This window comes from Lepisosteus oculatus, chromosome 3 (assembly GCF_040954835.1).
Source record: "Lepisosteus oculatus isolate fLepOcu1 chromosome 3, fLepOcu1.hap2, whole genome shotgun sequence".
NCBI classification, from domain to species: Eukaryota; Metazoa; Chordata; class Actinopteri; order Semionotiformes; family Lepisosteidae; genus Lepisosteus; species Lepisosteus oculatus.
The window spans coordinates 13562588-13588015 of NC_090698.1; the positions used below are offsets into that span (position 1 = coordinate 13562588).

A 25428-nucleotide genomic window follows, 5' to 3' on the forward strand; every position below is an offset into this window, starting at 1 on the left:
GAAAGACTGCCTTCCGTGACTGCTGCCTTAATCGCAGGCTGCCTGCAGCTCTTTCCTTCAGCGCTCACCTATTTAATCAGCTTGAAAGAAAGGCTTCTTATTAAATCAACAACAACAAAAAAACTTGACTTTCTGATCAAGGTTGATCTGTTGGTGCTGACTTCCTTCCCTGTCCGGTTGGATATCGGAGTACTGACTGAGACGGAACATGTGCCTCGGGTCCAGGGAGGGAGGGAATTAATCTTTCGTTGACAGTTGCCTTGCAGTTTCAGGATGCCTCTGGTTTCCATCCAGTCTGACGTTTGATAAGTGTTCTTTTTCAGAGCTCTTCATTACTCACCACTGAATTAGCTCTGCCCAGGAGGCGTCTGAAGTCTGTCCCTCGTCGCCCTCCACAAAGATGAGACAGGATATCCCCCGGGTGTCTCAGCAGAAACAGATTAAACAACTGCAGTCTTCAGCACTGAACACTCCTACTGTACCTCTCCTGCTCGTCCAAGAGACATTGCAGAAGAAAGCACACGGGTGGAATCAGTGACAGACTCATTCAGAGCAGTGAAAGGAATTACTGTGTCATTAAGGCAAAAACACAGCACACTATTCCAAAAGCAATCCCAATAGAGATTAAAGTACAGAAAACAGAACATTCAAGTACAGAAAACCAATTCTTAGTGTGCAATATGTTTGTGGGCCCTTTACATCATTTGTGTCTGTACACATTCTGTACCAGTGTGTGGTACATACCTGTAGTGAGTACAGTTATCTACAAAGTTAATGGGTTTGCTAAACCCTAGCAAAATACTATTTTCACCCTAGATGTAGTGATTATTTTACAATACTTAAAATAGTACATTCTCTGTTCAGCCTGTATATAAATGAGACCTGCTTAGTACATAAATGAGACCTGCTTCAAAAGTCAACTAGCTGTACTAAATTTGGTACTTTATTTTTCAGCCTTGCAACAGACAATGCCAGGGTTCAGTGAATATTTTGATTCAGTAGTTGAATTAAATGTGACCACACTTTTATCATCTCATGTAATTAGCTTTCTGTTGGGGTAGAGTGCATTGATTATGTTCCAGCATCTCCACCTGGTTTTCTGGGCACAGTGTGATTTAATCTGTGTGTAACAATCTGCTACTTACCTGGGACACTTTTTCCCTTGTGGGTTCGGAGGGGAAAGGACTTCATTGTTGATTTTGTGGAAGCTTGTTTTCTTTGTTGTTGTTAAAATAGAATCAGATCATATCAGCTAAGTGCAGGATATATAATACACACTCACAAGTTACACATAGCAAGTTCTGTCGATTGGCCAAAGATAAGGGCTTCTGTTCTGCTCCTCAGTTACTGGGGCATCACTGATATCAGGCCAGAGTGTTGCCTTTTGCAGTTTTAAACCTTCACAGTTACTTTCAGAGTTCATGGGATCAGACTGTGTCTTGGAGCATAGATCTTTAAGAATAACCATGTTAATATGAATGTCGATTGTAGAGAATGGGAATCAATTGTAATAGCTTTTAACTGATCAACAAATATTTTAACTGCTAAGTGCATTTAAACTGCAACTTGTAGCAGAAAAACAGGTTTGTATTTGTTGTTTGTAATTTTAAGTGTTATTTTAAAGCAGCACAGCATTATTATTTTAACAGTAAATATAGTAACTTGTGAAAACAACATTATTTTTATCATGTTTTTTGTTTGCTGTTTTGTTTGTTTGAAGCTAATGGGAACTTAATATGAATGAGTACAACATTCATTATGAATGACTTTTTTGCACAAGAAAGCAAAAAAGGTCAGATTTCTTGGGAAGCCCAGGTTTGCTTCAACAAAGTCTCCTGAGACGCTGCAATTCAATACCGCTCTGTGCCAGGTTTCAGGATACAGGAATTTCGCCTTTTGCGTTGATGATTAATAAAAGACATTCTTGTCTTCAGTGCCTGGAGGGACCGCATGTGAGTGCACTGCAAAAACAAATTTAACAATGATTTAAATTTAAGGAGAAATAAACGTTTTAAAAAATCGGATTACATGCTTTACAGAAATAAGTCATGTACGTTCTGACATCTTTTGCTTGAAGTCTGAGGTCTGTGCCTGTGTTCCAAGGCAGCCCTTTTAAAGTGGTTTCCTTGTGGGGTCTTGTGTGTGTTTTAAGTGTTAAATGATTCTCTTTGTGACTTTGTTTCAGATCTCAGGAAAACCTTTGAGCAGGAACCCTTGGGGAAGGAGGTTTCCCTGGAACAGGAAGTGCTTCTGCAGTGCCGCCCACCTGAGGGGATACCCGGAGCTGAGGTGAGGGTCAAAGGGCATTCTCTTTAACAGCCGTTGACGTTAGCAGCCAAAGAGATGTGTCTGGATATGGGGCACTTAGAATCATCAACGCTCAATGAGCGAGTGATAAATGAGTGGCAGCGAACACTAACCAACCTTTACAGGAGGCAGAGATTGAATGGAAACAGATTGATGAATCTCCGTGTCCATTCAAATGCATTGAAGGGCAGAAAGCCATCACTTCTTCTTAATTCAAAATGCCAAGAACAGTGCGAGAGCATTTGTTGGTGAGCCTCAAATAAAATTAGTAAGTGACACAGAAATGAGCAGCTCTGCAAAGCTCAGGGTAAATTGGTTTATACTCAGTAATGGATGGGATCTTTTCTCCACACGCTTACTAAAAGCCTTCAGTCCTCAGAGACAGTTGCTGAAAAATGAAGTTATCTTGATTGCTGCTTTCCCCTAGAATGGGCCTGATTGCACCAACGTAAAAGCTTTCAGGTTTTTAGTTGTGCTTGATTGTTTTTTTGTTGTTGTTGTGAACAACTCAAAAAAATCTGTAAGCTGCATCTCAACATAAAAAAACAAACAAAAATAAATGAGCTATTTCATTTCTACAGTTTTAATACTATGCAAGTTATGTTTTTACAGAAGCAGGCTTCTTTAAAAAGTGAAAGCAAGTAACATTTACAGTATGTTTAAATCTGTTTTGTGACTGGATGTGGATTTAGTATTGAAGCTGTTCTGTTTAATAAGGTGGCACATTTTTGATGGTGATTACACTGAACTAAATATCACATATAGTTTGACTGCGGTTGCTTGTGTAATTAACATGGCCAATTATGGACCAGACAAGCATTGATTGATCTTCACAGGGGTGAGTCACTACAAATTTTTTAGGGCATTAATTACAGCCTGTCTTTATTTTTTTGGTGTCTGTTTGGGCACACAGTTATGTCTTCAAGACTTGGCAAGCTGTCACATTTCCTACCACTCTGGGGCTACTGGTCTGCAACCAAGATCGTAGCATTTTCCACAGGAATGACTGAGTACAGTACACTCATGCCATGAAGTGTGACTCTTACAGTAGGAACGTGAAAACAGGAATTCATTAAATCCTTAAATAGCTCTGTAAATGTGAAATCATTGGTTAAATATTTAGGGAATTTGTGAATAATTCTTTATTGATTTGCTCATCAGCAAATTACCGTTTGCTTGTTTCTAGATGCAGTAATTTTCCATGAAATTTTTGGAGGGAATTTCATGTGATTCCCCCATATGGTGCTATACTCCTATGTCCATGTAGTTAGACATATATAATTTTAAAATTAGCTTATTGTCTTCATGTTTGATATACAGGTAGCTGATTAAAGCCATGACACGTGGAGCTATATTTGAGAGTGTTCACTGATGAACCAGCCAAATGTAGATTGTTTTGTTTTCAAATTCTTACATATTTGTAAATTTGTATAAATCCCTCCTATCAAGATTAGGTTTTTTGGAGCTTAAAGGACAAAAGGATCTTGCGTATACTCTTGAATCCCAAGTTCGTCGGGGACAGGATGAGGTTAGTGATTAGTGCCGAGTGCAGGGAGACAGCCTGCAATTCTCCATCTCATTTTTAGAGCTGGAGAAAAGTTCTTTATGATGTTTAAAAGAGATGCTGAAGACTCAGCATTTATGACTTCTGTGGTGCATGATATTAGAGATGGAAAAGGGTGAAGAGCAAAATGTGCATATTTCTTCCAACAGCCAAACACATATCTGCTGTTGTTTTTCTCTGTTAGATTCCACTCTGTGTTCACAACAGTAACACAGCATTTGAACTTCATCCGTGTTAAAGTTAGGACAGCGGCAGTTTACCATAAATGTTAAGCATAGTGGATGTAAAGGAATATGATCATTTCTTGGAAACATGATCCTCTTAGCCTGCCTTTCCTTCATTCTGAGTGTGTGGAGTTAGTTATCCAGTGCTGGTGCTGCCCTTTGCTGCCTGGTCAGAGGCACATGAGAAGGCTATGGTCCTTAGGAAATGAGAAACAAAAGTGTCTGTAGATCCATATCTGTACAGCATAGTGGCGGGGCAGATGTTTATGGTTTTGGAATATGATATGTTCTTGCTTGTAGTTCCTGTAGCAGCACTACCTAGTTGGCATGATATATGACCACAGAGAAGCCCTCTCCTGCTAAGTTTGGTGTTGGTCACATGGGCTGCCAGAAAAGCCCTGATTAGCGGTTTCCTTTGGCTGTCTTACAACATAAGCATTCCACATACAGGAATGCTTGAGCGATAATTGATCTGCAAGTAGAGCATCTGAGTGTTTAACCATGGTACTTGATAATGAAGGGTTACCGTTCCTTTTATTAAACCACAAAGCTTATCTATCAGTTTGCTCAACTAGAAAAAAAAACAATTATACTTTTTAATCACCAGTGTTCCAAAGAAAATTAACTTTAATAATCGTTTCATTTATGCATGGCTCATGCTTTCTTCTTTTATATGGCTTTTGGCTTCATACTAGATTTACAGTATTAACAACTTGAAAGCAGAATCAATAAAGATTTGAGCACTTATGTGTAAACATGGTCATAACTATGGGAACACATGGACATTTTATTGAAAGCAAAAATCCAAATAAGCATTTGCTTTACACAAATGTTTCTTAGCCAATTGTGAAGACAAAAAACAGAAAATAATTTGTGCATTTCTCCACAGAATGTCCAGTTACTAGCAATTCCAGCTGCACGGTCTCTGGTTGTTCCATCACACATCTCTCGTGTTTACCTATCTAGTTCAGATCATCTCGTAGAGCAGCTTCATTCACTTGAGCTGCTCTTTTCACATCTTAACTTCATTGTCAAGAGCTTCTCACTAGGATAAAGAAGAATTAAAGAATAATGCACACACACTCATCAAAAGCCGATTATAACAATTTTAAAAAGTTTGAAAAGCTGTCTTGAAAAAAAAGATGTCTTTTAAAAAGTTTGAAAAGCAAGACGGTGAATCCTAGCTGTTATGTAGAAATATTGCAATGTTGTCCCCACTGAGCTTCCAAAACTTGACATCATAGTGTAACTGTTTGTTGGCTCTCCATTGGTTCCCTATTACTAGAGTATTGTTGCTCACTGCCGTATCTCTGCATGGTGCAGCACTTCTTTCTCTGAGCACTTCTGGGATTGAGACCCCAATCAAGCACCCATCTCCATGGGTCTGGTATAATTCATATTCCCCTTTATACACAGGCATTTTAATCTCTTGCTCCTTTAGATATCTCAATCTTTCTCTGGCTCTGCTGTGGAGGAGCTGTGGTTTTCTTCTACCTTTTAACATGGAATTGATCTCTCCTTCTTCCCTTGCATTTCTTGAACATCCTTGTTTTAAAGCAAAGTTGACACTTTTTGACTGGTCAGTCTCATAGTTAAATTTGAACTTGTTTTTGATTGATTTTAACAGATTGTATAAAGTGCTCAAGATGTGTCTTTATATGTGTTGGGTGCCCTAGAAACCTGATGATTGAATGGGTGTTTTTTTAAAGCTGTCTAAGAGTGAGCAAGCAATAATGTCAATTAAAGCCTTGAAGTTTACAGCTTAAGATGCACTTTCCAACCGTAGCATTTCATGCGATTGCGCGGCATAGACAACCTTACATGGCTCTTGCATTTAACCATTAGAACCTCTGTGTGCTTGCCATGACAATAGCTTTAGTGCCTTTTTAACAGTCTTATCAGTTCTGAATTGGAAGTAAGTCAGTGCTTGAGAAGCAATTGAGTGTGATAAAGAAAAAAAACTGCTCAACTATCCTGACACTTTTATTTTTATGTTATTTGGTTTGTCAGGCTTGAGGAAGAGATTGATGCTCGTGGCACAGAAGAGTTTATCACAACCAGTCTTTGCCCATCCTTTGAGAAACCTCTAATATGATGTTAAAATGCTCCATAAAGTAATGGAATCAGAGACTAATACTTCCCACTGAAATTAAAATTAAATCTGAAGATGTAATTTTAATTTTAATTCATTGTGTAAATTGTTGAAATTATGGTTTTATTGATAGCAATAATACACAATACTGTATATTCTTGTGCAAATCCTCAGAGTATGTAATTAGTTATGTAATTACTATACTAAAGACAGTCAACCAAATATTATAGTGTCCCGAGCTGTTATTCATAGGTAACAACTGTATGAGTTTAATACTCAGATACAGATAACAACAGTATGAGTTTATTTTGTGATAAGGTTTTGCCCCCATTTGCCTTTTGGTTTTTAGCAAGACGGGACATTTACAGTAGTTCCTCTTTTGATCTTGTCTTGAAAAGAAACAATAAAAGTCCAAAATCAATGTTTTTACCGTGTGTGAGCACTCGTATCTTCACAATGAGAAGGAGAAAAGCCATTTTTTAAAATAAATCACTTGCTCATAGAAATTCATTCTGGAAATGAATCTCGACATGGCTGTTTTTTCTGTGCAAGAAGCACAGTCCTTTCTCTTGCCCCAAACGTCCAACCAAATGAAGGAAATGTGCACTAGGGTTTCAAGGTCAGAATACAAAGCTGATTTTACTACAGTGTCTCCAGCGAGCCCAGTATTTCTGTGTCTATAAAGGTTGAAAGGAAAACCAGGTCTTTGTGAACAAATTTGTATGAAAATTATTTAAAAATGCATAATAATACAGAACAAAATTCCCCATGTGCTCCAGCCGGCTCGTCCTCACAATTATTGTTATTTTCTTCCATGTACAGTATCTAACCTAGGGACCCCTAGATTTAAAGCCGACAAAGGCTTGACCATGTCAGCACCAGCACTCCAAATTCCCATGTGCCCAGCCCTCTGCACCCTGAGTCCAAACCAAGAGTAACCAGCACCGGCCAGGATCCAGTGGTGCCTGTAGAGGGAATGTGATAGCTCCCAAAGAAGCAATCCAATCCTACTGCTGCTGTGAGGAGGCAAGCTAAGAGCCATCGTTTACAAAGAAAAATAATCCATTTCCAAAATTATTCCTGGGCACTTCCAAAACACCGTGCACAGGGTACTGGGGCCTGGCTTCTGATCACAGTGTCTACAAGGATACGATGTCCCAGTTAAAAGGGTTCCAGAGCAGTTTCAATTAGGAATTTTGCAAGATTAATGTATACGGTCCAAGAAAAGTCCCTGTCCCAAATAAGGACAGCTGCTGAAGGTGTATATTTGTATATAACAGTGTATACCCAGAGGATATATTTATGCTATACAGTATATGATAATATACTGTACAGTAGCGGAAGTGAGTCCCTGATCATCGTTTGCCCCTGAAGGCAATTAAAGCATTCCTATGTCTCACTCTTTCTACATCTACAATGATCTGTGTCTTTTGGGTCTTTGCGGTTTGTACGCTCTGTCTTCTCTTTAAGCATCTCTTGTAATTAGTACATTTCAGAATATTCTGTCTGGTTTTTATACTTCATTCAGCCCTAGGTGGAAAAACCAGTACCTATGATGTGCCAAGAAGCTGGAACAATGTTCTTTTTTTATAACTCCTTGGCTTAAATTATCTGCACCTGCTGAAAGGCGAGGAGTTCATTAATAAAAACCTTAAAACGTCCCTCATTTGTATATGATCACTTGATATGCCTTTTACTACAGCCAGAAAATGAGTTTTGTATTTTAAATACTCCCCTTTCCTGCCTTCTTTTAGACACCCAGTCCACGGAATCGCTTATCTGCTTTTCTGGGCGGAAGCCAGCGGGTGCTTACATGGTTTAGAATCAAGAGGGACAGTGTGATATTCATCAGCATGCTCTCCTCCTCTGGCATTGGTGAGGGAGCTTGTGTGGGCACATCATCCAAATGGCCTCCATTGATCTTCTTTATGAACTCTTTTCATTAACCGCGAAAGCAGACAGACAGCTCTACTAAGAGAAATGAATAGCCTTCTACGACTACTTAATACAGCCATTTGGCAAGCCCATAAAACGCATTAAAATCAAGTGCAAGAATGGCTTTTCTCCTCCAGTTGGTTGTAGTTCTTCTTGAATAAAGACATGGTTCAGAGGTCTTCAAGTAGAGAGGAATTCAAATCACGGCAAGGAAGATGAAATACTGACATCTCCAGGCAGCCTTGCTCTCACAGGGCCCGGGCCTGCCCTGTTGTTAGGGGTGACTAGCCAGCAGAGGACCAGCAATGCCAGTTGGCACAGAGAGGCTTTTTGCCCTGACAGATAAATTTGGCATTTAATGGAACTGTTCAGGAGTTCTGCAACTAAAAACCTTAAGTGCTGCTTGTTCAAAATGTGTACATATAGCAATTGTTCGATATGTGGGAACAATCCTCCATATGATGTACTTCATTATCAGGGCTTCAAGAGTCTGACCAGGTGCAAATGACTGTTTTCACTGTGGGGCTCTAGCATGTGATTGCCTGTATCAAAGCTGCAGCTCACAGTGCATTTGGGTGACTTTGATAAGGCACTGCACCCAGGACCACTCTTTTTTTTAAATAAAGCACTGTGACAAAGATTCTCTCCCATCTGGTCTGTACCATGCCTTTAGGGGTTAAATGTTTTATGGATGTTTTTTTGCTAGAAACACTTTAATTCAGAGTATGAGATTCTTTACTCTAACCTGCTTTCAGAGTGGTTTGGGCTTCCTGGTTCTATAAGTACATTTTAGTCATTTAATAGAGGCCTACTGCTTTCCATGACCTGGGCAGAACTTAATATACTTTAAAAACAGTCCCTATGGCTCTGAGAAGGAAGTCGTGTTTATAGCATCTGGCGTGCAGTGCATCTGCAGAATAGATCACTTACTGTTAATGTCTGTAAAAAATAACTGCAATGGTTTTATCCTTGAGCTTCACAATCTAAGTAAAAATGTAATTTTAAAATGGAAAATGAAATCAGTTTTGGAGGCGATAATATTCAGAGTTTGATTTTGCCTACAAGACCAGAAATGACGAATACCCCTGTGTTCCATATGTCCTTTCTGAAAAGGGGAAAAGGAGAGCCTCACAGTGGTCTAGGGGGCTAATGGAGGAGTGTTTAAGGGGGGGACAAATGTTTCTGGGCAGACTCCTGGAGAGTCCAGAGAGTATTCACTCTGGCTCAGCTTTTCTGTTCTTCAGAAGCCTGAGGTCAGGGAAGCGGGAAAGAGCTCTAAGAAGTTGAAATGTTTTTCCCTGTCATTGCGACTGCATGTCAAATGTCTTAAGCAGTTAAACTAGGACTTTGATCCATTATACTGTAAAATCCTGATTGAAAAATAAGGAAAACCATTCCTGGGGTTCACTGGTTCTTCTATTGTCGGCAGCTCTCAAGAGGGCTGCAAAATGCACTTTGGTGGTATAAATCATGGAGGAAGACTGCTGCAGCTTTTTTTAATTGCAGCTCTGATTACGTATGTTGTTCTGCATGATAGCTGTTGAGACCACATAAATATAAATGCTGTATATTGTATTTTTTATTGTATTGTAGCTCATCCATAGAGAAGAATTCTTACTTGTTCAATGTGCTTGCTTGAAAAAAAAGGTATAATAGCTCACACATGATACAGTATATGTAGAAAGAGAAAACAATATTTAAAGCACAACTCATTGGCCTAGAAAAAAACAAGAGGAATTCTTAATTGGAAGTTATAGGCTTTAGTGAAAAGAGAGGTCTTTAAGAGAGTTGTAAAAATGTGGGCAGTCACAAGGTCTGTAAAGGCTTTTGGCAGTGAGAGAGAAGACCAAACCTCAGATTCAGCAACTATTCTATAAGTTAAACTACTGCTAGCATACGAGAAACTCGCACTGTGTGTATTTCAATGCACAGCATGGTTGGGCAAAAGATTTCTGTTTACCTTATGAATTTATTCTGACAGTGTTGCCAGAATGGCTTCTTGGTTTCCTGATGGCTGATTTTATTCTACCCTTTAAGACCCAGCAAGTGTTTCATTTTAATGAGGCTAAAAACACAAAATCTGGGCCTTCAGAAAGGCTGTCATCCGCTGGTGTTCTTTTCTTGACAGTTTTCTTTCTAAAAATGGATACGTTAGGTTCTTCTCTCACTGGTGTTCTCTCGGCAGCCACATCAAACTCGGACACCCAGGGTGTGCATCGGTATTGATTGTCGAGCGTTAGCACCTCTGCCTTTTTTTCGGCTATGGATGCGTTTCCTGTCTTCCTGGTTATTCGCAGAAGAAGAATAGACTCTAGTTTCACTCACACATCGAGGGCCTGGTGTATCATTTCATGCCCTGGCCTTGGCCTTGCGTTAGAAAAGCCCACTGACAAGGAGAGGTCATATGGACAGTGTTAGCACCTCCTGCATGTTCATTTAGGAGTGGAGGATGGGAGTTAGAAAGGTTCTGCCAAAGTCCTGCAGTTCTTTGCTTCCTCTTCATTGTCTTGTGATAAAGAGGGATCTGGGCTTGGAACATCTCCAAAGATGTCGCATCAGGTGGCTCCTTTCCCTAATTGATTATTAATATTGTTGTTTGCTTGTTTTTAAACAACCAGGCTTTTGTGGTGCTGCACCACGGCGCTAATAGGCTCTGAGTGTAAGTTTGCTGAAATGAAAGAACAAGGCTGAGTTTTTTATTTTCAAATTCCCACGGGGTGCTTGATTGTCTTGATTTTTTTCGATTGGGAAACATTCCTTGGAGAATGAGTGTGCTGTGCAGATTGTTAGAGTTCAGCACATTTACTGTAGAAAAGAATAGGTTTTATGTTATGTGGATGTGTCGGTAATGTAGTGTTTCCCATTTATTTGAACTGACAGTGACAGGGAACACTATTCGCTGTACTTCAGATCTCCATTATGATCTTTACGGATTTTATTTCAAAGCCATGGGTTGCACCTTTGAGTGGTGTCTGTGGAACAGTAGGTTATGCTGTATCCTCTGGACAAGGAAAATAATACAGCGTGTGCAAGCACTAACAAGGACTTACAATGTGTGTAAAATGTTTGGAGTCGTTATTTTAAGCCAGTATTGATTTCAGTCTAATCCAAACTTCTGTCTCTCTTTAACCAAAGACGCAAACAGAGAGTCAACACTTAGACTCTGTTTCGAGAGTCGACACTTAGTATCTTTTTAATTCTAGAAAACTCTTAAGTACCTTAAGTAAATAATATGGAGTATCATAGTATCATTTTTCGGGATGTGACAGTGCATGATCTGTTCCAGTGAGTGTTACAGTGAAAGTATCTTAGCTTCCACTTTGCAGTGTAGTAAGCATTTTAAGAATATGAAGTCTTGATGTCCCTCACCGCAAGTTTTTATTCATTTTATATTTAATATTAATCAGAGTTTCAGTTTGTGGGAATTTTCATTTGGACTTTTTGCCACATGCTGAGATTTAAGTTCTTCAGAACTCAGGCAATTTATACAGTTGATTTGGAACAAGACCAAGAGATCAAGAATTGGAGTTTGAAAGAATAATGCCACCTAACTGAGAGAATGGGACAAGAAAGATGGCATGAGCTACAATTTTCACGCACTTGAGCTGGCCTTATAATTTGCAAAATTCAAATGGGCTTTTTATAAGAAACATACTGAATTTGGAAGGAAAAATGTCCTGTCATTTGAGTAGGTACAGTAGCTGTGTCAGCATGCTTAGGCTGCAAAGGAACAAATTAAGGTTTATTCCAAAATAATGGAATAATGAAAGGAAAAGAAACATAGTTTCGGCTGTGGCGCCTTCTTAAGGTATTTCACACCAGAAACATGTCTTGCCTTGCTTGTCTTGTAATTTCTGGAAATGACATGTTGATCTTTAGTTTTCAAAATCTTCCAAATTTACGGCTGTCTGAAACTGTAAAAATGTGTGGTGTCAGTCAGGGGATAGGCAGAAATCCAGCTGTGGTGTGTGTGGAGAGAGGACATGTAGAAATCCAGCTGTGGTGTGTGTGGAGAGAGGACATGTAGAAATCCAGCTGTGGTGTGTGTGGAGAGAGGACATGTAGAAATCCAGCTGTGGTGTGTGTGGAGAGAGGACATGTAGAAATCCAGCTGTGGCGTGTGTGTGGTTAGAGGCCAAGTAGAAATCCAGCTGTGGTGTTGTGTATGGAGAGAGGACATGTAGAAATCCAGCTGTGGTGTGTGTGTGGTAAGAAGACATGTAGAAATCCAGCTTTGGTGTGTGTGTGGTGAGGGGACATGTAAAAATCCAGCTGTGGCGTGTGTGTGGAGAGAGGACGTAGAAATCCAGCTGTGGCGTGTGTGTGGAGAGAGGACATGTAAAAATCCAGCTGTGGCGTGTGTGTGGAGAGAGGACGTAGAAATCCAGCTGTGGCGTGTGTGTGGAGAGAGGACATGTAGAAATCCAGCTGTGGCGTGTGTGTGGTTAGAGGCCAAGTAGAAATCCAGCTGTGGTGTTGTGTATGGAGAGAGGACATGTAGAAATCCAGCTGTGGTGTGTGTGTGGTAAGAAGACATGTAGAAATCCAGCTTTGGTGTGTGTGTGGTGAGGGGACATGTAAAAATCCAGCTGTAGCGTGTGTGTGGTTAGAGGACATGTAGAAATCCAGCTGTTGCATGTGTGTGGTGAGAGGACATGTAGAAATCCAGCTGTGGCATGTGTGTGGTGAGAGGACATGTAAAAATCCAGCTGTAGCGTGTGTGTGGTTAGAGGACATGTAGAAATCCACCTGTGGCATGTGTGTGCTTTGCGGATGTGCAAGGCAGTCAGGCAGTGTGTGATAAAGGCGGATTTTCTCAGCTGAATCAGCGACACCCCACTGTCCCCATCCTAATTTCCTCTCTCTATGAGGAGAGGGCTGAATCTTTTATTGTAAAGACTGGCAGGCTGGTGCTCGGAGGAAGAGTGCAGGCATTTCATAAGCGGTTTACATGGAAATTGGCAGAGGAACAAAGCAGAGAAATTACATTGTTGTTTAAAGGCACTGGCAAAGTCTGATGAATGTTCCCTGTCTGTGGTACTGATGTGGAGATCGTGACCGTCACATCTCTGGCACAGTAGTCTGTGGACAGTGTCACAGTCTGACAGTATCACAGAGCCCAGTCACAATATTGCTGCATTGTTGGCTTAATAGCAATTAGAATTTCTCTCAAGATTTCTTTTTATTCCTCCATAAGGGTTTGTCTGCATCGCTGTGAGATTTGGAATTCAAATTGATGTTAGCTTGGCTTGATTGAGTTTGAATCTGATAATTGGCTCATAATGGCTTTCTCCATTTATTTAATCACTTGTTTGATTAATGTTCTCAATATGCATTTAAATGGTAATGGGAAACTGTATTGTTGCATGTTCAGTGTCTATCTGCCCCTGTTTTTATATCCTTCTCAAATGACCTGGGGCACCAGGGGAAACGAAAGAGTAATAAAATGATGATTCTGTTGATTGTCTCTTTTTACTGCGCATAAGTTTTTTTTTCTCACTCTCTTTTCGCGCTGACAGTTGTGATTCTGCACTTGATGTCGGGTGACATGTGGCAATTTCCCTCAGTTAATTAGAACAAATGTGCCAATTATGTTAATGCATCTCCCGGTACCAATCAGTGAATAATGAGGTAAAGCACATCTGTCTGGAGCTGGGAAAGGGGAATGCGGAGAAGAAGGAGGTGGTGGGGGGGGGGAGTGTTGAGGTGCAGCACGCCGTAACACTAAGCCTCAGCTTTCAAACAGGTGTTTAAACTGTGTGTCGATTATGGCGGCACATCTTGACAGATTAGCAGGCACTTTGCGATAATATGAACAATCTGTGTTGAACAGGCCGTGGATTAGGTTTAGACACGGACCAGTGACTGCAGATACGCGGACACCTTGCCCCTGAGAATAGGGGGAATTTTGTCTTATTAAGTCCCTTCTTTCATAAACCATTATAGGAGGGATGATTCCAGCAGGCATCTTAATATTTCGAGCCGACCACTAATTCAATTAGCTGAAGGAGTGTTTTGGAACCCAGGAAGCGTCACTCATAATAGTTTACCGTGATGAATGAAAACGGTGCCGCCTCTTGCATTTCCTTTGCCTTCCGCTAGTTCCTCACAGGTGACTTGGTTTCAACTTTATACCGGGCCTCTAAATGAAAAGGCAATGAAATAACTCATCAGTTGATAGAGCAGTTAAACGACAACTACATGCAAATGTTTCAGTCATGAAAGTGTCTCTATTATAACACTGTCAGCCACAGAGTGGAGCAGAGGCCTGAGCAGCACTTGTTTGATGGCTCTGCTGTGTGTTGTTACTAGCGCTGAGAAAGTCCCAATGTGGTGTTCTTGCACAGTGTCTGTAAAGTTCATTTTGCTTTTAGTTTTGTAACTCTTTTTAAACTGAAGCAGCTCCTGATTTATTAATGGAAAAAGGTTTGGGACTACATCACGTTTTTAATTGGATGCCTTACTTTTAGAGACATTCTGGCCCCAATTATAAGAGCACTGTGGAGTATTTTTAAATGTGATATCTGAGAGAATCACAGCTGTATAATGTGATGCTGAGAAAAGGAGAGAGTGGAGTGTGTCAGTAGCTCTATGAACAATACCATAATGCAAACAGCATTTTAATCATCTGCCGTGCATGTTTTAAGCTCAGGTTTGAAACTCCACTGATTAGCAAGCAGTATCGTGTTGTCTAAAGACCAACATGAAGTAATTTGTTATCTTCCTTCATCTGAGCTCTCCTTTCTTCTCTGACACAGCTTTTACATACTTTGGCTCTTGACACTGAGATTGTCTCTAATTGCAATTAATGCATACCTGTCATCACACTCAGAGTTAATTCATCATCTGCCTGGTTTTTGTTCGTTTTTCATGCGTGGTGTGTTACTGAGCTGGGAACGAGGCACAAAGTTTGCTCCCATTTCATTAAAATCCTTGTTCTTGAGGACTAACAGGGTGACTTTCAAAGTATCTTTTGTTGTAGAGCAAAATATTGTCTACTATTATAGCATAAACAAAGTTCTATCGGAAGTTCTCAAGCAGCTGGTTTTTCTTAACTCCTGGTTTGTTTTTTACTTCTTCTGCTGTGTTCAGTAAATTATATGTTTTCAAGTTTTACATTAAATTTCACATAAATGCAGAGCAATTCATGCTGACGAGAAACAAATGAAACAGATGAAGCACTTTTCGCAGCAGCCTCCTAGCCATTTAGACCAATCTGTGCTCAAGTACATCTTACTGTTCTTGAAGAAACATTAGCACCTGTATTAGCTGCAGTGTTATTCTCTACATCTCTACTGGGTCTTGACCTGTCACCTGGAGAATTCCCTTGAATAAGTTTGGTATTTGGGGGTTATTTACTTCAACATGTAAAGTACCTATTGTCACAGTATTAGTCTCACCAGTCTTACAGCACTGGGGAAAATGCGAAATTGGTCTGGAGTCAGCTGGCAGGAATTGCTTCCATGAGATAAATCTTTGATTGCAATGCTCTTGGCATGTGAGCTTTCCTTCCCAGGAGTAGTCATCACATTTTTAAAATAACAGTGGTGTCATGCTCTATACTTGTATGAGCTTTGGGGTGGAGTGACACTTTCTCATGCTCCGTCTGACAGTCAATGACTTTGTAGCATGGCAGATAAAACTGCACAAAAGCAGTTAATTTATAATGCATGATTTGCATATTGTGTTTACCTTTTTCATCAAAACAACTTAAAATGGTTAATTTCTCCCCTTGTACTTTGCATTTTGAATTTTGTATTTTTACTGGACCATTATTACAAGTGGCTCTGGGATTTGAAACATTTTGTTAAACTGTTTAACATTTTCTTTATACCTGTTTGCTTGCATGCCACTGCTTTGCTGGGAAGAAATTTCATTGGGGATGGTAATCAAGGACTGTGATTAAGGAAGTAATTAGGCTGCTGCTGTTGAAAGAACATGAGTAATTCTAGTATCATGAAAAGGAATGCTTTGCTCTGCTCAAGAAGGCACCTGTCACATAGACAAGTCAGTTCAACTAAATCGGCGGCTGTATTATGAAGTATATTCCTGGCACATTTTTGTTTTCAGTGTTTTATGAATTCAGTATACTTGATTCACAAATTGTGATTTTCACCCTTGATCTCCAAATGCTTACATGTGAGCTGTAGCAAATACTGAAAACCAACAGCACTCTGTTGCCATGTAAAGACAGATTCTTACAGATAAAATGCAAGAGGCAAGGGGTTCTCTGGGATTTAATATAATACTATAATACACCTGTTTCAACAGGAGAGACCTGGCACAGTCAGACACACGCATTGGACATCAATGTCACATGAATCATACTAGAAACAATACTAAAAGAAATGAGTTGTCTTCTTATGCACAAGTTATGTCATTTGTGCATGACCCTATAAAGTATTATACATGTGATTATAACATCTTGTGTTGCAGTTTGGAGATTATGAAGCCAATACACAGCATCTTTCAAATAAAGCCATACAGTATTTTCTTGAGTAACTTGTAGATTTGTTGTCTCTCTGTGCTTTACAAATAATCCTGTTTTTTATTCCCTTCACTGCCCTCACCATAGCAAAGGTGCAGCTCCTCAGGAACCAATCTACCTTTGCAAACAGTTACCCTCTGGCATCTCTCAGTGAGCCGTAGGTGATCTATGTTCCTTTCTTTGAAAAAGAAATCCGCTGTTATCTTTCTTTCTGATAGGAAAGAAGGAAACAACAGGTAGTCCTCTCCTCTATTCAGGTACAAAGCAGCAGTGTATGAGGAATTACCTTCTGATTAAAACAACACTTTTGACTAGAGGGGTACCAGGGGAGAAAGGTGTTGTGTTTCCTGAGAAATTAACTTCAGGCATTTCTCTTATAAAAAGGCTAGATTCCCTGAACAAATAACTTCCCTTTTACAAATCATTAAAAATTTAACGAGCCCTCTGTGCCTGCTGTGTAATAGTATGCCAAACATGATACATTGCCTATCAATACAGAATTACATTGTAACTTTTTTAATTTATTTTCCCATCTCAGAAGAAATAAAAACTGCAAGACAAACTCTGTCACAATCAGAGTACATTCAGAATGGTCGTTGTTTGTTCCAAAATGTCTTCCTGGCAGTTTGCAGTTCCCCAGGCAGACAGTGCTATCACTGTTGGTGATGTCTGGGCCCTGTCCTACAAGAACTGCGTGGTGATGGGGGTTATTTTTATCACTGTCTATGTCTGCCTCCAGATCTCTGAATCTGAAGTCCTGGAACATCTCCAATACTTTACTGTGTGGTGATGTATTCATTTGCACTGCACCATAACTTTCTCAGAGTCTCAGACACACAAAGGTGTTTTCACAGCTGCAATGAAGTTTATTTTTATTCAAAGTGTTGAAAGTCTCATTTGGTGGTGCATTGTGCACCCAGCATTGTGGCTTTGGAGTTCAGTAGATCCAAATTGTGATCGTAGCAGGTGAAAGTGTGCTCACAGTAGGGCAGCCTCAGATTTCACAAACTGACTTTCAAATAAGCACTCCTGTAGTTCTGGGTATAATGTAATATACCTCTGTTCGGCTTGCATCCCCAGGGATTTCTTTAGTGTTTTGAGATGTTTAACGCATATAGTTGATGCATGAAAATTCATAGCGGCTGAATAAATGAGAAGTAGATAAGATGACAAAATCACTGACATTGCTGGGACTCATTTAGATCAAACTCTTCAAAATCAAGCTCTTCAAGTCACAAGGGTCATTGAACCATTGCTGCGTTTTTCTGATTCTTGAGGAAAGTCGTTTCATGTTTAGGACGCTTATGAATATAAAGAGAGTATTTCCCTTTGAATTTCCTGTTACTTTTTTAGATTCAGCAAGTACCGCTTGACCTGGCCTTCATGAGTAGAATGTGCCGCTGTGCCCCAGTCGGATTGAGGGGTTAGCATTTCGGCACAGTCTGGGGAGCTTCTTTGCTTGCCTGACTCTTCTAATGTCTAATCTTGTTTTAAGCTGCTCTCCACAGCTGCTAGAATGCACTGTTCTTAACTTCAAGACTTCAGAAAATCTGCAAGCCCCTATGCTTTGTTTCCCTGTGAAAATGCTGAGCTGATCAGCATTACATTCTTAAAGGGACACATCCTTTCACGTAGGGGACTCCTTGTCAGAACCGTCGCAAGTACAGCAGCTAAATTCTGCAGGAAAACAAAAACTTTTACCTTTGCAGAAATCAAATAATGTTTTTTGTGACAGAATTAAAAGAAGTTGTGTTTGTTTGCACATCTGCGGTGGGAGTTGTTTTATTATAGGTTTCTAGTTGATTAATTTCTAGCTTTTATAGGAGCTTAATAGAGTAAGTCAAACCAAGAGTGTGTGGGTTTCATTGAGAGTGAAATGTGAAACTGCAGGCTGTTATCTGTGTAAGCAGTAGGTATAGTAATACTAGTAGCAGTACGACAGCGATAGTTCAAGAGCCAGGCTGGTTCTATGTGTCTTTAATGAAGACAGCAGGCCACAGGCAGCATCAAGAGCAAAGTGATACATTTCACATTTCTGAATGTTAATTACACTATAGCCTGCCAGCTTTTTCTAAACCTGTTTTGGTACTTCTAGAAAAGCACATTGTGATAATGAACCAAAACCTATGTGAATCTTCCACTGTGACTATTCTGAGAGGTGTTATTGCAAAGGAGCATTGAGCTGCGAGTCTGGTGGCAGGATTTGATTTCTCTTTGTATTCTGCCTCTCATTTCTTTAACATATTCCACTTTATCCTCACTCTGCTGTCTCTCACAGCAAAGCTCTTTCAGTTTCTTCTACTATTTTCTTATTGTTGTTACCAACAGTCAGGTTCATGCTGGCTTTTGGGCTTAGAGAGCTTGTTTTTCTGACTTAGCGGTACAGTAGTCCACCTAGCTGCTGAGCCTCATAGGCAGGCTTGACAACATCCAAGTCTACGGACAGTCGATGACCGCTTCCAGTACAATACTTTCTATAAAGTCTCTTCCCTTTTCAGTTCACTGGAGAGTATATGTGTGTTCTTGAACCCAGCTGTTGTACTGTATTCCTGCCTCATCTGAGTTTATTAGTGATGCATAAACAGGAAGAAAAGAAATTCAGGCACAGAACTTAGAAACAAGTACAGTATTTAGTTGTTCTTAATATTGATCTTGAATTCTTTCCCAGTCTAGTGTGCTTGTTTAATTCGGAGTGTATTTCTAAATTAAATGTTAACAAGGCAGAAATAACACATAGAGCAATATTGAAAAAAACTCCTAACATAGCAATTCATAATACTACAATACGTGAACCAATGTAATACAACTTACAGAACTAATTGTAATGCTATGTCATGGGGGGAAAGGAGGTACATCCAAGACAGGAGAATGAATGGGAGGAACAGCTGAACGTCCATCCGAAAAAGCAGAGAGGCCAGGAGAGAGCACAAGGGGAGAGAATGGATTGGAGACAGGATTGTGCATAGCATTACAGTGAAAAATTGCTGAAATGGGTTGCATAACTGTCAGCATTCAGCATTCAAAGGGTTTTATTGTACAAGATTGTGTAAATAACAAAACTGACAAAAATAATAACAGATTAAAAAAAGTTACTTTCTACTATATATTAAAAAAGTACATTCTAAATATAAGTGTAATCACCTTGCTCAAGTGTGTCCAGCATGTATAGGGGTCCCGGTATTCATATTTATAGAAACATATGCCATCATAACCTCTGTTAATTGCATTTAGATCAAAAACATCAACTAGATTAATAATAATAATCGCACCAATGTTAGACGATCTCGTGTTGCCCACTCTAGATACTACTCAGTCCTCTTTACCAGGCTTTGAACTACAGCCCTTATTTAACTTTGACTTTTGTTTGGCTTTTATGCATATAACTTTATATCTACAAATATCTATGTAGGCATCACTTTTATTTTTTACTTTAAATGGGATCCACAATACATTTGTAATCAGAAAGGCAAAGCCAGCACACTTGTGTTTCAATTATCTCCTTGACAAAGCTTTCAGGAGCACTCTGGGATTTGGATAACCAGCCCTTGTGGACTCTTTGAGGCAAAGAAATGAGGACCACTTAAGGACTAGTCAGGGATCAGCCGAAGGTCAAGTTAAATGTAATGTCCTTTGTTTCGCCGTGAGGAGCTGTGTTCGGGCGGTGTGCAGGTCACGTCTGCAATTTCAGACTCCTTCTCCACGGGCAATGAGAGCAGAACTCCTGAGAGCGAGTGCCCTCTGATGATAACGAGCAAGCTGGTTCAAGATTGGGTTTCTGCTTTACATTAACCTGTGCTTCAGTTCCACTTCAGCGTGACGTAGGTACCCCAGGATGAATGCAAATAAAAGGGTTTTTACAGCTGAAAGTGAAGTGATTCCTGAGACATCTATTGAAGTTTGCACTTCATGATTTGTACAGTAGTAGTAAAAGGCTGGTCAAACTGTGCCAGCCTGATCGCACAGCTGAAAGAGGGTTGTGGAGGGGTCTGGTCGAGTTTCAGGGCAACACAGGGCAAGCTAGTAGTCAGCCAAATTGAGACCTGAACATGCCCCCAGCTGGCCTGCTGCTCTTATTGGAATGGGCTGGAGGCCCTAGAGCTTCCTACCTTTGTGCTTCTTTTTGTCTTCTTCAGTCACCCCATTATACAATGCCAAGATAAAATCTGTGAAGCCCCATTAAGATTATACAAATTATCGTCATCTTTTTTATTCAGACTTTCTTGAAGATCTAATTATGTTTTAGGAGAAACTATACAGAAATAATACAGGACTAACCTAGGTGGTTCACAAACCTTTTCCGGACCCTGTATCCCGTGCCAACGACCCACAGTAGTGATGGCCACTTTCTCCCAACTTGAACGGCTCGATGGCAACAAGATATCAGTGAAGCGCGTTGCCCAGGACATTACAGTCTCATGTCCCACACAGAAGGCTGGGGTTTTTCAGAATGGCCAGACTGCAATAGTTTGAACCAGCCAATAATACCACAGATTAATACAGAAAATAAGCAAAACCAGTGTTGATTACAGGGAAAAAAGAAAAATATCTGTCCTTTTCAGGACAGCAGTGTCGAAAAAGTTTATACAGGGGATGATCTGCTTTGTTCAGAAGTATATGCATGCCATGAGCACACTGGGATAATACTTGTCCTTGTCAATTAGAATAATGTGTGAATATACCGTATGTTATTCATATGTTAAAATTCAAATCTGGTTTGAAAGTATCACCTTTTCCAGCTGACTTATTCTGAATGTGTATTCTTTTCTCCAGGTGGAATGGTTGAAAAACGAGGACATAATTGACCCTTCAGATGACCGTAATTTCTACATCACTATCGATCACAACCTGATCATCAAGCAGGCCCGGCTGTCAGACACAGCTAACTATACCTGTGTGGCCAAAAACATCGTGGCCAAGAGGAGGAGCACCACAGCCACGGTTATTGTCTATGGTATGAGCCTCTTGGATTGCTCCAGTGTTTGTCCCCCGAACTGTACTAATGTGTGACCCCTTGGACTGTGCCAGTGTGTGACCCCTGGACTGTGCCAGTGTGTGACCCCTGGACTGTGACAGTGTGTGTCCCCCTGGGACCCCCTGGACTGTACCAGTGTCTGTCCCCTTAGAATGTGCCAGTGTGTGACCCCCTGAACTGTACCAGTGTCTGTCCCCCTGGACTGTACCAGTGTCTGACCCCCTGGACTGTGCCAGTGTCTGTCCCCCTGGACTGTGCCAGTGTGTGACTCCCTGGACTGTGCCAGTGTGTGACCCCCTGAACTGTGCCAGTGTGTGTCTCCCTGAACTGTGCCAGTGTGTGTTTCCCTGAATTGTACCAGTTTGTGTCTCCCTGGACTGTACCAGTGTGTGACCCCCTGGACTGTACCAGTGTTTGACGCCCCTGACTGCGCCAGTGTGTGAGCCCCTGGATTGCGCCAGTGTGTGACCCCATGGACTGCATCAATGGGTTTAAACACTAAGGCGCTTCTGTTCCACAGACATGTTCACATTTCATCCTTAATCCTTTTTTCAAAATATAACCACATCAATCTGAACTCCCAAAGCTCTGAAAATGTCCTAAGAGATATCTCACTTTTTAAAGGATTTCTTCTAATTACACCCTAGTGTGGCACTTCATAAGAGAGGCTGAGGCTGTAGTGTGAATTTCTTATATTTATTTTTCATCTGCTCTCTTGGAACTCTGCTTCTGAGAAAATGATCATAATAGCAGCAATATTGCAAGATGCAAGTTGCTGCATTTCTTTCTATGTTCTTTACAAGGAATTCAGTACATTTATTTGAGTATTTGATTAAATATGTCAAGAACAGTCAAGGTAGGAGCCCCAACATAATATTTATAACAACAGTGACAAAATAAAGCCGTCACAAAATGCTAGGCACAAAAGCAAACATACATACAGTACACTGGATCTGGATAGGCTGACATTTGGCATCGGCAAGGCATTATGCAGACAGTTATACAAGTAGGATATTTTCCGATTTCAAATTTCTTCAATTTGTTGTGCAAGTACCTTCTTTCTTCTTTTTTATGGAATAAGGTACATAGGGGAGGGATCACTTGTATATGTCAGTTTTTTGCACAGACAGTGGTACACATTTCTTTTTGGAAGATGGTGCTGAGGTGCCGCGACTGGAGTCCACAGATGTTTAATCCATAATCATATTGTGAACTGCTTCTGCACTTGAATTAACTAGACTTTCCAGCAGGATGACAGCCTACTGTACATCAGCGTAAGGGCAGTTGCTCCTTGAACTCTGTCCTGCTTTGTATTACCACTTTGCTGAGCCCTGCCATTGCTGTACTAACTAGAAAGAACAGAAAGCCTGGCAGTTCTGCTTTGAGTAGATTTCATTTATCACAGCCAGAAAGAAATGAAGCCCATGGTCTGAGCTCCTACTGTTTTAAATTAGAAAAAACTGGAATAAATTAAGGCCAGTAGTGCAGCTCTTTGTTCAGTTCAAAACACAGACCATCCAAGGCCAGGTGTGGGAGTCAATGTCTTAACATGAAGGAGAAACATAACCTTGAATAAGGTTATAAGGCTATTGACATATAAGATGAACATACTAGAAAAAAATTGTATCCCTCTTTTGCATTTTAACTTTTCTTCACTCCATATATCTCTGTATAAAAAAAAAAGTTTTTTTTTAACAGTTTTAAAAGCAGGCCCAGCCAGTTGGACATAGAATAGATAACATGACGTTACCAATGATGACTTTCTCAGTGTTCCTAAGCATGATTGTTACTGGAATTTTAAAGCTGTTTTTTTTTATTCAAACTTTTACAGAAGGGCTCATCGTAGGTGCTCAGTGTATGAAGGTTTTATTTTCTCATACTTAGATGCACTGTTTGTCTTTCATTTTGGTCAGTATCAAATGCAGTGAAAAGAAAATAAGTACTCCGTCAAACAAATAGGACTTGCATTTCTGATCTCTCCTCAGTGATGCTAATCCACACATTCAGCATCTGGCCAGAATAAAAAAAAGGTGTAATTGGAAAGATACACTTAAAGGATGAGGATTTTGTTACACAGAAGTCAGTGCTGATTCCTCCTTCCCCTCCTACTGTTTCCAAAGTGAACCTTTTCATGTACTGTAGCTGTTGACGTACGAGACTCAAGACGTCTTATGAGGATTCATTTTTTTATGTTTACTTCACCTCCTTTTCATTAAAAGCCCACTTCCAAAAAAATAAAGCATGTTATGTATGGTGCAAATGACAATCGAATGCAAATTATGTAGAAATTGTTTTATTTTGTAGTGTTAAAATGCGGAAGGGTCTTAATCTGTTTGTGATTTTGGCACAATCCTTTCCCATTTAAGAAGTCATTAGTGCTGTCAGTTATGACTATGTTTGGCTGAAGAAGTCTTTGATGTTGGTTCATCCTCTGAAGTACCTCACTGAGGTACAGAGCCTGCTAATTTTCCTTCCTTTGAAGCAGTAAATGAAGAAACGAGAAAGATGACAATGTTGAGAATATACTTAACACAGCATAAGGTGAAAAATCAACAATTACAGCAAACAACAAAGCAACTAGACTTCCATAGATTAATGCTTTCAAAAACGGATTTCAGGATAATTCTAGGTGGGTATTGCCACATAATAATAGTTTCTGGTAGTTTCTGCAACTTAATAACAAAACATCTACATACTGAATATACACCTCGCTGCACTACATGTAACAGGTCATATAAGGCGATGAGAAATTAGTTTTTTTTCTACTATAAGCAGTAGACTTTTAGAACCAAACACAAATAAACCTGACCAACTTGGAAGACAGAGTATAGTTTAAAGATACTATTACTAAAATATTCTAAAATTAGTGCCTTGCATAGACATACTGGAAAAGATGGTATGCCCATGCAAGACATTCATTTCAGAATGTAGTACTGCACATTCATGTTGCATCATTGTCTGTTTTGTAGAGATTCCTCTAATTCGTTACGCATCTCTGTTTTCTTGTTTTGCATAAATTTGCTCCATTTGTAGAGGTCTTTGCTGTGGTTAGGTATCCTCTGTGTTACCTCAATGTGACCTCAGTATCGCCTCAGTGTGGCTTCAGTATTGCCTCAGTTTGGCCATAGTATTGCCTTAGTGCAGCCTCTGTTGCCTGAACGTTGCCTCAGTATTGCCTCAGTGTCACCTCGGTATCGTCTCAGTGTGGATTCGTTATAGCCTGAGTATCACCTCTCTTCTACCTCAGTGTGGCCTCAGTGTCACTTCAGTGTTGCTCTCTGTGTCTGTTGCAGTGAATGGAGGCTGGTCCACCTGGACAGAGTGGTCTGTATGTAACAGCCGCTGTGGCCGTGGATATCAGAAACGTACTCGCAGCTGCACCAACCCAGCCCCCCTGAATGGAGGAGCTTTCTGTGAGGGACAGAACATGCAGAAACTGCCCTGCACTACGATGTGTCCAGGTAGACCACAGTGTCATCGCCAGAGCCTTATCTATGGTTATTATGGTCTGTTTTCTGTGGTGCTGTCTTTTTAGTGTCTTAAAAATGTTAAACAAAAACCTTAGTTAATTCAGCAAAATAATCATACTTAATATAATTTTAACATATAATTGTTAACATTCCCAGCAGAAGGCCAGAATGTTGCCTTTTGTAAAGGGATGCAGCTCGCCAGGGTCATCAGAGTTTCATTGTGGAAAGCCTCTTAAACTGAAAATGCAGTAAAAAAGGAGGTATAGGCAATGGGCAGGCACTTTGTTTCTAAACACCCTCCTTACTGCTGCTCAGGAGCTTCAGTTGTTTTAGATGTTTAGTCCTTCATGGTAGAGGAAGTCTCTGAACTGATCTT

The 25428-nt window shown here is 40.2% G+C and overlaps 1 protein-coding gene across 2 annotated transcripts in view; it reads left to right on the forward strand.

Moving 5' to 3' along the window:
- Positions 1-25428, forward strand: part of unc5ca (unc-5 netrin receptor Ca) — a 178148-nt gene that overhangs the window by 116956 nt on the left and 35764 nt on the right. For both annotated transcript variants that reach the window (XM_015340405.2, XM_015340406.2), the window contains exons 4-6: positions 2186-2289; positions 21381-21561; positions 24876-25043. In XM_015340405.2, coding sequence (XP_015195891.1) covers positions 2186-2289; positions 21381-21561; positions 24876-25043 — 453 coding nt within the window. The remainder of the gene's footprint in view (positions 1-2185; positions 2290-21380; positions 21562-24875; positions 25044-25428) is intronic.